Source organism: Leishmania panamensis, assembly GCF_000755165.1.
Source record: "Leishmania panamensis strain MHOM/PA/94/PSC-1 chromosome 10 sequence".
In the NCBI taxonomy this organism is placed as follows: domain Eukaryota; phylum Euglenozoa; class Kinetoplastea; order Trypanosomatida; family Trypanosomatidae; genus Leishmania; species Leishmania panamensis.
This window is the reverse complement of record NC_025855.1, coordinates 258,104-270,074: the sequence shown is the minus strand read 5'-3', so window position 1 is coordinate 270,074 and position 11,971 is coordinate 258,104. Positions and strand designations below refer to the sequence as shown.

The following is an 11,971-nucleotide window of genomic DNA, read 5'->3' as shown; positions in this document are numbered from 1 at the left end:
TTAGTGAATACACCTCAGCACAGCCGCCATTCCATCTCTCTCTTTTCCTCCCTCTCGTCTTCATCTTTCCTCGCGCCCCCTTTGCAGACCACACGGACAGGGTGTTTTTTCTGGGCATGCACTCCTCTTGCTCGTCCCCCGAGTCACGTCCGTCGCAGCACAGCGGCACGAGCACGAGCACTACCTCGTCTGCGCACTCGTCGGACCAGAAGCGTACGCGGCAGGACGATGGCATGTCAGTGCCGACAACACAATCATGCAACTCATCCGAGGATGCCCAACACACATCCATCACGCCCGCACCCTCCTCTGTCGCCTTAGCTCGCCGCTCCGATGAACTGCAGAATCAGCGACCGCGCACGGCGATTATGGAAAACAGCAACGTCACCATCCCCACCCTCAGCGAGAACTCAGTTGATGGTCCTCCCCGCCTCCCATCGCTCCCCTCCTCCCTGCCACATCGGCCTCATGTGGCGCTCGTTGCTTCCCCGACACCCAATGCAGCTGTTGAAGATCATGCTGCAAGCGCGCCCTCGCCATCATTTTCCTGGGAGATCGCATACGCCAACTCAAACCCTCGCCGTAACTTCGTCGTGATGCTCAATCACAAGCGCATGATCGTCCCTGCAGAGCATCCATTTCTTATTCCTCGAGATTTGATTTCTCCGCGCGCCACGAGGACAGTCGCGGAAGACGACCAGCGCCCTACTGATGCCAGTGACGTTGGCAACTGTGTGGTCGCTGCTGAAGGTGCTGCGCGTCACCCGGTGCACTGCTACGGTGACCGCCCAGTGCTGTTGCTGGACTGCACTGGTGCACTCCGGCAGCGCCGCCTGCGCCGTCAGCGTCGGCTAGAGCTGCAATCGCGCGCCTCGAAGCTAGTCGCAGCACGCGCGGACCTCCTCAGGACCAAGAACCTGTGGTCCATGCGATGCATCCGGGCGCGGCGGCGGAACAAGGACCAGTGGCTCCCAGAACCCGCGGAGTGCAACGCCGGAGGTCACGCTGACAGGGGCGGCGGAGACTCCACTGTGTCTGCCCCTTCCGACGCAGCACGTGGGGGTGTCCCCGCGAAGCACCTTATGTCAGCGCTGTCGGTCCAGCGCAAAGCCATCACGCGCGAGGTGAAGGAGGTGCGCCGCGAACTGCTGACGCTCCTACAAGAAAAGCGCACGCAGGCAGCCACGCGCGATGGCTGCGTGCTGATGTTGCCTTCGCCGGAGACGGGAGAAGTGCGACTGCTCCCGGGACATCACTACCGCACTGTGTGCTTTGTAGGCGACGAGCTGCGTGACGTACTCCCGAGCGACGCGCGCGACACCGACACGGCGACGGTGCAGCGTCGGCAACGTCGCGCTCCGCCGCTACGGGAGCCGGCGTCGGAGGGGACAACGTGTGCGCTCTCTGATGAGGGCGGCGCGGAAGGCGAGCACACGTTGGCCAAAGAGACCAAGCGACCTCTCTGGGCCATGGCAGAGCTCTTGGGCTACGTGCTTTACCTTCGCCAGTGCCACAGGAACCCCGATTATCACTCCCGCCGCGGCGCTACACTCGGCAGCGACAGCATCGACTATCAGGAAGTGCGAGAGGGGCGTGTTGACTACGACAAGATCGCGGCGACCATTAGCTACGACATGGTAGACGACTACCTCGCCCTTCCAACGTGTGAGATAGCGATGTATCGGGAGTGGGCCATCGACAAGTTCAAGCTGCTGCCACTGTAGTAGTGCTCTCTAGGACTTCCCCGTTGACTGTTGCGCGTGTATGGGCACGTGTGTGTCTGCGCGCAACTTCTACGCGGTTCAAGAAATAGAGTCGTTCGCTGCCCATGAACGCTACGGGCACGCACACAGAGGCCCTGGCGCGCTGGCTTCATTGCTACTGTCGAGCTGGGTGAATAAGGGAGGGAGGAAGGAGGGAGGTGCCATAGATTTGGCTTCTCCTGTGCCACGGCAAGAGCGAGAGCAGAGTGACACGTGCGAACATGGAAGCAGCAGCAGCAGCAGCAGCAAAGAATGCCTGTCATGATGCCGATAATCATTGCGGTGGTGGTGGGGAGGGGGGAGTGGGGGAGTTCTCTCGCTTGGCCAACTCGCTCGCCCCCCTTCCGTCTCTCGTAGCGGGCGGCCTTGCCATCCTGCCTCGACAAACGCACAGACACACACACACGCCTACTCTCCACCCTCTCCTCCCCTCCCCCTCCACTCCTCACCTTTCTGGAAGGCAAAGCAAAGTGCACGCGAGTGACCGTCAACAAGTACTCTCCCCCCCCCCTCCTCTTGGTGCTTGTACTGTGGACCCCGCCTCCGGCAACCTCTGGGCTGTCAAGGTTTTTACTCCCTGTGAGAGCAAGAGGAAGGGAAGCAAGCACAGGCACACTCAACGTGTTGGTGAGCGCCTGCGCTTCCCCTCTCTCTCTGTTGACAGCTTCTCACCTCCGGGCCTTTCCCTCGTAAATATGTCTGCGGCAGCCTACAAGGAAGCGGTGGAAGCACCAGCCACAGCAGCACGTCGCCGCAAAGCGGGCCGCGTAAACTACCTGATCGAGAACGCTACCCCTGCGATGCTGTGTCTCGTGCGGGCTGCCGAGCCGAAGCCGTACACGGCACTCTCCCCCGAAGCCCTCTACGAGGCGGTGCAGCCGCACGACCACACGCTTCGTCCATCGCCGTTCATTGCCCATCAAGCCCTCATGGACTTCTACAAGGTGTGTGATGGCTACTACGGCGTGGACAAGGAGGAGGCGGATGTGCAGCAGCTCACCACCTTTGAACACAAGAAGTCATATGGTGGGGCATTGAGTGGGAACAACAATGCCGGCAGTAGCGGTGGCAACAGCGGAGCTGTCCTGTCGTCATTGCTGTCTGGGTCGGTGTCCGCCGTGCCATCGTCGTCAGTGTGTGCTGCCCCCGGTGCCCCTCCGCTTCCACCGCTCCCGTCCCCCGACGACCCAAGCCTGGCTGAGAAGCTGAATGACTATCGTATCGCACAGCTGCGCCGCAATGCGCAGCACGTGGATAACACCGTCTACCACGCGCACAACAGCAGCGCCATCACAGGCAACGTCGCAAACGTGGGCAGCGCTGGGCTGTGCCACTTCTACCGCACACCAGAGGGCTGCCAAAGAGGCGCGGCGTGCCCTTTCGCTCACCTGAACAAGAACGGGCAGCCGGTGAACCGCATCACGAAGCTGTGAGTGCGTGCGATAATGCAGGCGATTTCCACTAACCCCAGTGTTGCGATACGCAGCGAACGCTGCCCTTTTTATTCGCGTAGCTGACTACGGCGGCAGCGTAATCTGCCGAGAAGCGTCCGTTGTGCGCGTGTGTGGACATGTTTGTTTGGGTACCCCTCGTAGTTTCAACATCACCTCGCCCTCCCCCCCCCCACCCACAAACACGCATACACCCGGTATCTCGGCTAGGCCACTGTGCACTGCGACCATATCGGCGGCATCTGTACGAGTGCCGAAGGGGGACACAGCGCCGAACCATTCGAGAGGGAACAAACCAACAAACAAAGAGGAAGAAAATATGGCCATCAGCCAGAAGTCGTTCTTTCACACAGTGCGGAGGTGCACTACGTTGCCAGACTTTTCACTGGACGGAGATAGCGCGCCGTCTTGAAGTCTTGTCTCGTTATTTCACGGTGTTCTGCGCGAGAACAAGAGAGCAAAAGAAAGAAAGAGAGAGAGGGGGGGCAGAAATAGGGGTGTAAGTCACTCATGTGTGTCTGTGCTTCCCCTTCTCTCCGTCTCCCTTCCCTTTCCGTTCTGCCTTCCTCGCTCGCAGAGATGGGCACGCACACACAGAGAGACGCACGGTACCTGCCCTCTCTGCCGAAGAGCATGGGCTGGGGCTTATGTGCCGTCTGCTTGGCACCTATCCTTGATCCAACCCTACGACCTCAGCGACTAGTCTCTCCCTCTACCTTCCTTGCATCCTCGCGGTGGCTACTGGCCTCCCACCCACCCCCCATTCTTTCCACCATCACTCACCTGCAAACGCGGTGCCTCTGTGTGTGTGTGTGTGTGTGTGTGTGGGTGTTTGCTTGTTCCCTCATTGATATCACCACCTCAGTGCGTGTGCGGGTGTCTCTCTCTCTTCCCTCCCATCCTAAGCATTGCGACTCCCCCTCCCCTCCCTCCCTCCCTCCCCCCTCACACACACACACACAGAGAGAGAGAGGCCAGCGAAAAAAACAACGCGACAAGGGAGGGGCCCAACGGCAGTTCGCTTTTTCCCCGCCCGCCCACCTTCCATCTTCTCCTTCATTGTTACCCCTCCCCTCCCCCCTTCTTCGTTTTTCTCTCCCTGACACACACACGCCCCTCTCTCTCTGCACGAGTGAGTTCACAGCTCGGCCCTCCGCCCTCACCAACTAGCCCACGCTACCCAGTCGCCACCATCACACCTTTCCCCTCTCCCCTGCTGTCATTGTTCCTCATATCGTCCACATCGTACGGACAAAACACCCAGACACCTGGGCGCGCTCTGTGAGCTGTGACCGGGTGACCTCGGCTCTCGTACTGTTGTTTTCTTCTCCTGTTAGAGCTAGTCACGCGGCCCGCCTTCGTCGTCGTGTGTTGTGGCTGTTGTTGCGCTTGCGGGGCGGTTTCACTCCTTCTGTGCCGCAGCCCTGCGTGTGCGTGTGTGCCCCCTGTCTTTTTGCCTCGCTCTTTTCTGTCGGGTTTAGTACGTCTCCTCCCCCCTCTCCCCCTTTCGTTCTTGCACCTACACAAAGTGAGAGTGTGTGAGCCTTGGTCTCCTCCCCCCCTCTCTCCCTCTTCCTCCTCCTCCTCTACTCGCCACGGCACACGATCGGATGTCGGAGCGTGTGGCTTTCACAACAGGGCAACCGCCGGTGCCACGGGCACGGCGGCCTTCTCCCCTCCTGCCCCTCACCACCACTCTTATTGCTCTCTATGTTTTGTTTCAACTCTCTGCCCCTGCAGCTGCGCAAAGCTCAGACTCCGACCCCTACTATGACGGCATTTACTATTACTACACCCTCTTCGTCAACGGCCCGGGCGGTGGTGACTCGGTGGACGGCCCCAGCGGGATGGGCAGATACGGCGTAGTCGGCTACGGCGGCGCTATGGTCAAGGACGGGGTCGTGTTCTCCGACATGGGGGGCAGCGGCTCCGCCATTCGCTTGATCTCTAGGAACGGTTACATCTCCACCATTGCCGGCAATCTCTCAAGGAAGGGTAACAACGATGGCCCCTCCACAGAGGCCCTTTTCGGCGGCATCGCCAGCGGTGACAGTCGCTCCAACTCCCTCGCGTCCGGCAACGGCGGCTACTACGTGGCCGATACTGTGAACAGCGCCCTTCGCTTCATCAACACGAGCACACAGACGACAATAACAATTTTAAACGCGAGTGTTCTGCGCACCCCAAACTCACTCGCTATTTCGATCATCGACGACAAAACCTCTGTTTTCCTCTCTAATACCGGCCTCCACCAGGTGCTGTATATTCCAACTCTGAGCAGTCCTGTGGGGCAGGTGAACTTCACCAGCGACCCCTTCTTCGTCCCAGGCGCCATCACCGTTCTTCCTGAACTCAGCCGGGCCTTCATCGTGAACGCAACCTTGCAGATCTACTGTTGGTCATACGCGCAGCCCGGCTCAACCTCGTGGAAGGTGAGCGATCCTCGCGTAGCCGACTTTGGTCGAATTCTCACCACAAGCAGCGATGGCACGAAGGTGTTGTATGTGACTTCCAACGGCAGCACGATCGCTTCTCTTAGCGCGATAGCATCACCGACCGCCTCGCCGGCGCTGATCCCGGAGAAAATGATCGACTTTAACACTTTGGTCATCGGCGGTAGGGTGCAACTCTTCTTCGAGCGTACCCCTGACAGCTGGTACATCCTAACAACCACCAAGTTCATGATTGTCTCCGCAACCCCCATTCAGCCGGAAGATAGCAGCAGTGACAGTGATGAAATTCTCTCAGGACGCCACCGAGGCCTTGCAGCCTTCCCCACAGAAGCCTTCCCCATCAACGACAGCTGCCTCATGGCCCAGGCCTACCACTGGATGCGCATGGACGCCACAGAGGCATACAACACCACTGACTACTTGAGCGAGTTCCTGATACCTCCAAACAACAGCACCACCACACTCGTGTACGGCGACATGAACGTCTCGGGGTGGTGCGGCAACATTACCGCCGACCTCAGCAACGACCACACAATTTTGATTTTGACATTCTGGGGCCCGCGAGGCTATACCCTGCAGCTCACGCAAGATCGCTTGGTGACCTCCACCTGGACACGCACACGAGCTTTTCTGGAATCCCTAAAGAACAGCGGCTGGAACCTTGGCCCCTTCTGCTTCTTCAACTGCACGACCACCTGTAAGACGATCACGGCCCCCAAGTGCCTCGTGAACACCGAATCCGCGTGCGACGACGTGTGCAGGGGTGCCATTGCGTCCTCGGTGGTGATGGCGGCGGCTGGTATCGTGCTCATTATACTGATGATCATTAGCCCATCGAACATCCTCGCGGCGGTGGTGATGGTGCCCATCATTTAACTAGACTTCACCCATACCCTTTATTTTTCTTTACTGTGGCTCCCTCCCTCCCTCCCTCTCTGTGCGTGTGTTTGAATGTGAAAGGGGCGAAAGAGAGCCCCACCCCACCCCACCCCCTGCCGCACACCCAGAGAAAAGACGACGAAAAGCGAAGGCCTTATTTATGTTATACTTTAGAAGGGACACACCACCAGGCCTCCCTCTCCCCCCTTCTTCCCTTCCCTCTCTTGCTTGGCTTTTCCGCGAATCGCGTAGAGACGAGCGTCAACAGACGAGGAAGGGGGGAGGGAAAGCTGCTCAAAGCGTACAGAGGCCCGCGTGTGTGGGTGTGGTTGCGTTTGAGTCCCCCGTGGTGTATCGCCTACCCCCTTTTTCTCGTCATTTCGTACGACCATCGTTCACGTTTTTCTATTCCGTTCAGTTGGTGGGTGTGGGTGTGGGCTTCCTCTCTCCGTCCCTTCCCCCCCCCCGTCCTCTCGCTCTTTGTGTGTGAGGGGAGGGGAGGGGAGGGGGGACGTCACGACGCTGTTTCGCTACGTCGTCATCGGTGGTCACACTCAGTGGTTTGTTTATTGCGGTCGTCGTGGGTGTACGGAGTAATTCTTGCGATGGGAAGGGAGACGTTAGAGTTGATGCTGTTGGGGTATGTACGTGTCTCTCTCGAGTTTGTCGGAGTCTTTGGGCCCGTGTCGCGGACGACATGGCGAAAGCGAGAAGGAAAGAAACATCAGCAATGCAGCAATGTCCTCTCCGTTGCGTCAAGCCGCCACCACCACCACCGCCCCCACCCCCGCGCCAGAACAAGGTGGAAGAGGCACGGAACATTAAAACAGGCAAACAAGCACTCCTAATGTGAACTCAAAGGCGTACGAGGGTGTGTGTGTGTGTATCTGTACTATCAAGGATGTGAGGCTGAACTTCGGGAGAGGGGATCCTCGTTGCACTTGACATGACCTCTCCCCCTCCCCCCTCTCGTAGTGGAGTCGGAGTGTGCGACGAGAGGAAAGCGGTTGAGTAACAGCGTCTGTGGAACAGGGATGATCGTACTGGGGAGATCAATCGGGAGATGGGCAAGTTCCCTTGCCGTGTCTTTCTTCACCCCTTCCCTCTCTCCCAAGAGGGTGCGCATGCTCTCTACACATGGCCTCTGCCTCCTTAATGCCACTGCTCCAACAGCCACCACCCCATCCACCCTCCACCTGTTTCTTAGAAGTCCACCTACACAGCACAACCTGCCTCTCTTCACGCAAAGGTTGTTAACAGCAACGGAGACGGCCAATCTTCCTCACACACCACAGCGAAACAAACAGCGAAAAGGAAACATTGTGCCAGCAGCCGCACTCTTCTCGTACACGTTACACCCCACCCCTTCGCTCCGCGCTGGCCTTCTCACTCTTCGTCAGCGCAGCACAGCTCAGCAGGCAGTCGCTGTACCCTTTGTGCGTGGGTCTGTGCTCGTGGCTGGAAAGCAACCGATAAAAAAGGGAGGACGTTCATCTGCCCCTCCCTTCCCTCCCCCCACAGCGCTGTGCGTTACTCTCGTCTGGTCGTCAGTGTTTGGGTGCGTTGCGTGGTGGGTGTGGGTGGGTGTGCCGTTGCTTATTGCTCTCTTCCTCCTCCTACGGCCGCTGACTCGACTCTCTTCCCTCTCCACCCACAGTCCTCTCTGTCTCCCTGAGTCTCTCGCACGCAAAACACCCACACAGCAGTAGCTGCGGCGAGTGCCTGTGTGCCTGTGTCTGGGCGTCCGTGTCGTAGAACAGTTAGATTTCTTTTAGGGTTAAATTTCCCTGTGCTGCTGCCACCCCCCCCCCTCTCTCTCTCTCTCGCTCGCTCGCTCTTAAAGCAGACCCAAAGGGAGGTTACACACAGAGAGAGAGACAAACAACAAGTCAAGAATGGGGCGCTGTGTCTATCGAGTATCCTCCGCGGCAGCGACGCTGCTGACTGTACTCATCGCCGCCGTCACCGTTGCTGCCACCACGGCGCGCGCGTACGATCATGCGGGCGTCACGGTGGCCGGTGCGCTGCTGGTAGGCCAGAACGAGGAGGGCAAGTTAGGCACGAACCGCATTCTGAACCCCTTCGCGCTCTGCGCCAACTTCGACACCACCGACGTGACGGACACAGCGCTCCTCATCGGCGGCGCCTCTTATTTTTTCACTTTCGATCGTCACAGCACTTACCTGAGCTTCTGGTATGGCCAGGGTTCGATGAACTTGAACAGCGGACCGATTGACCAGGTTCGGCTGACCGGCGTGTTCGGCTGCACGACGGTGCGGACCACTTCCAGCAGCGGGTCTCCCATCTCTACCGTCTACTACGTGCAGAACGACGGCTTTCTCTACTGGGTGATGAATAGCGTCGTGTACGTGACGCTGGTGAAAAATGGCATCAGCCTCTTCGATGTGACCGTATACAAGGGCAACCTCTACCTTCTCAGCGCCCAGAACAGCATCTACAAATGCCTCATAGGCCCCGGCGGCGCCGTGACGGGGTCAGCCTGCACGCAGGTTATGCTCGCTGGCAGTACCGCCTACGCCAACTTGTCAGAGACGTCGACATCGGAGTTCAAGGGTTTCGCGGTGTCGTCTGCTGGCATCTTCATCGCGCCGAGCTCGAGCCTGTACTGGTTTAACCTCGCTGGTGGCTACATTGCCAGCACAACCACAGCCGTCGTGTTTGTCGACGTCAAGCTCACCAGCAACAGGGACACCGCAAACCCCGGTATCCCGACTTTGATGGCAGCCTCGACGAGCGCAGTCTACAGGGTCTCCACCGCTGGGACATCGATCACGTACACCCTCATCGCTGGTAAGGAGACTGCCACGTGCAACCTAGCCCTGGACAACGTCGACTCTCTCACAGACCCGAGTTTCTGCGGCATCGCGCGCATCTACCCCTTAAGTTTGGACGTGGTGTACATGACAACCGCCGGTGCAAGTGTTGTGCGGGCCATCGTAGTGAGCAACACCACCATTAGAGACACCATCACCCGCACCCCGTTCCCGCTGTACTTCCTAGACAGGGCTTCGACCATTCCAGTGCTGCTAGATGGCATGAATTACGAGATCGTGGGCCACTCGAACGTCCCTTTCCCGTACGTGGCGATCGACCAGTCTACGCCGGAAGTGAACGACACCACGTGGGACACGAGCTTTGGTGTGGATATATCGAACCGCTTCTTTTCCATGGCGTCAAGCGCAGCGGTCACCAGCACACCCTTCATGGGGTCGCTGCACGGGTTGGAGACGTACTACAACCGCACGAACCAAATCATCTTTGGCGATCCAAATGTGCTGCCCATGTGCAACCTCACCAAGATGCTGATGATCGAGCGCGCTGTGGCCACTGCGGCCCGCGCCGCCCTGAAGTACCCGTACATCTACACGTCAAACGCACAGAACTTCACGGTAAACGCCCAGCCGAACTTGACGCTGGTGAAGCTGCTGATGCCGTACGCCTTCGGGGAGATCCTGAATGAGCTCGGCTTCTTCGAGAACACGACGACCGCGGCGGCGCTCGCGGCCGTTCAGTTCAACACGACGATGCTCGCGGCAGTGCGCAGCGCCTACATGATGGACCGCGTGTATGATTGCATTTTTTCCGGGAACGCGTATCCCTTCCACGTCCTCACTGCAGCGCAGCAACAGGAGGTGCGGTGGATCATCTACAGTGCAATTCAGAACCAGCTGGCGAGGTGCAATCAGAGCATCCCCTACCTTGGCCCTGACAGCAACTCGAGTAACTCGTACAACAACATGGCCCCCGGCTGCGTTCCGCGCATCGGTATCAACAACCTCACCGAGATGCTGTTGCCGGGGCTGCCTTACAGCAACTTTAACATCACCGTCTTCATCCCTGAAAGCCTGTATTACAACTTTGGCATCTCGCGCTGCCTCGATGGCACCGACTGGACAGACGTCATGGGTTATCTGATAAATGCGACGACAAGGAACAACCGCAAGTGCAATACGGGGTGCATCGTCGGCATCGCCGTGGCGTCTGCCCTGGTGGCGTCCTTTCTGGTGGTGGCGATAGTCATCATGACCTCGAAGCGGCGGCGCCTCGCCACCGTCGTGGCACCGGCTGCGACCAGCGAGCCGAAGTTCATCAGCACCCTAGACATGACCAGCGAGGAAGGCAGCCGTAACCCCTTGACCAGGTAAGCGCGAACAAGCCAAAAGGGAGGACGCCTCCCCCCCCCCCCTCGGAGAGGGCACCGTAGAAGAAGGACGCGCCAGAGAGGAGGGGCTGCACGTGCCCACACACACACACACCAGCACCCCACACACACACACCTCTCCTCCTTCAAAGACGTACATTGTTGATTTCATGTTTTCACTGCCTTCTTTGTTTGTTGTCTTTTGTCCTCCCGCCATTACCACCTTTGAGTTCTTGTTGGTTTCGGAGTTTATATGTGTGTGTGTGTATGTGTGGGGGGTGAGGGGAGGGGGGGTCTCTACGTCGTGCGCGGCTGTGATGAAGCGCGCACGTTTGTCCGTGTTAGACGGCGGCTCCGCCTCCCTCTCTCCACGTGGACTGAGTGACCTGCGCACTGAGACGCATATGGAGCGAGAGAGAGAGACAAAAGAGAGTTGCCCACACCCAGTGGACATGCCACCACCACCACCACCCACCACCCCTCTTATTGAGCATCAATCTGCCGCCATGGTCCCCCTTCTGCCTCGTGTTTGGCGCGACTCCGTGTCTGTCGGCCACGTTGCGTTTGTGTGTGGCGTTGTTCGACCACCCTCGCCATCTCTCTTTGCCTGCGTGGTTCTTTAGATTTGTGCTTGCTTCGTCCGCCACAATGGTGTACGCACATGTATGGAATCCCTCGTTTGCCTGCGGTGTTTTGCATCGAGAAGGGAGTAGAAGGAAGCAGCGAAAGGGTCGATGAAAAGGCCAAAGCAAAGCACAGAGAAAACCAGAAGCCCTCTCCATGCCCCCCTCTTCGCTTGTTCCTTGCACGTCTCTCTCTCTCTCGGTGTGTGTGTGTGTGTATGTGTGCCTGTGTATCTCGTAAAGCGTGCGATGCGTTGTCTTTTCTCTCGCTATGTTGTGTTGGTGGTTATTGACGTTGCCCCGCCGCTCTTCTTTGTCCCTGTCGCTTTCGCCTCTCTCCCTTCATTGGGCCTCTTACGTGATCTGAATTCTTCTCACCATCACCGGTCATCAGCAACAACACCCTTTCCGCTCTGCGTAGGTGTCGGCGTATGCTGATTGTGTGTTTGTCCACTGAATGCTGGAAGAAGCAACGAAGAAAAGAATCGGCTGAGGAGAAGCGTGGAGGTGCAACACTGTATGAACGAGGTAAGGAGGGAGGAAGAGCGGCACCGCAGCTCTCCTGGCTTGCATTACCGCGTTGGGTCTGTGTGTGTGTGTGTGTGTGTGTGTGTGTGTGTGTGTGTGTGTGTGTGTGTCG

General features: G+C 58.3%; 4 protein-coding genes across 4 annotated transcripts; all 4 read left to right on the top strand.

Annotated features, from left to right (window-relative positions):
• Window positions 1–596: 596 nt before the first annotated feature.
• LPMP_100610 (hypothetical protein) lies at window positions 597–1,724 on the top strand (the record flags this gene model as incomplete). Its single annotated transcript, XM_010698481.1, has 1 exon — window positions 597–1,724. One exon carries the CDS (start codon window positions 597–599, stop codon window positions 1,722–1,724), a length of 1,128 nt encoding a protein of 375 aa, XP_010696783.1.
• Window positions 1,725–2,458: 734 nt separating this feature from the next.
• LPMP_100600 (hypothetical protein) lies at window positions 2,459–3,196 on the top strand (the record flags this gene model as incomplete). Its single annotated transcript, XM_010698480.1, has 1 exon — window positions 2,459–3,196. One exon carries the CDS (start codon window positions 2,459–2,461, stop codon window positions 3,194–3,196), a length of 738 nt encoding a protein of 245 aa, XP_010696782.1.
• Window positions 3,197–5,061: 1,865 nt separating this feature from the next.
• LPMP_100590 (flagellar glycoprotein-like protein) lies at window positions 5,062–6,543 on the top strand (the record flags this gene model as incomplete). The annotated part of the gene is made up of 1 exon (XM_010698479.1): window positions 5,062–6,543. The coding sequence occupies one exon, from the start codon at window positions 5,062–5,064 to the stop codon at window positions 6,541–6,543; it is 1,482 nt and encodes a 493-aa protein (XP_010696781.1).
• A 1,898-nt stretch (window positions 6,544–8,441) lies between these two features.
• On the top strand, window positions 8,442–10,712 carry LPMP_100580 (hypothetical protein; the record flags this gene model as incomplete). The annotated part of the gene is made up of 1 exon (XM_010698478.1): window positions 8,442–10,712. The coding sequence occupies one exon, from the start codon at window positions 8,442–8,444 to the stop codon at window positions 10,710–10,712; it is 2,271 nt and encodes a 756-aa protein (XP_010696780.1).
• Window positions 10,713–11,971: the final 1,259 nt, after the last annotated feature.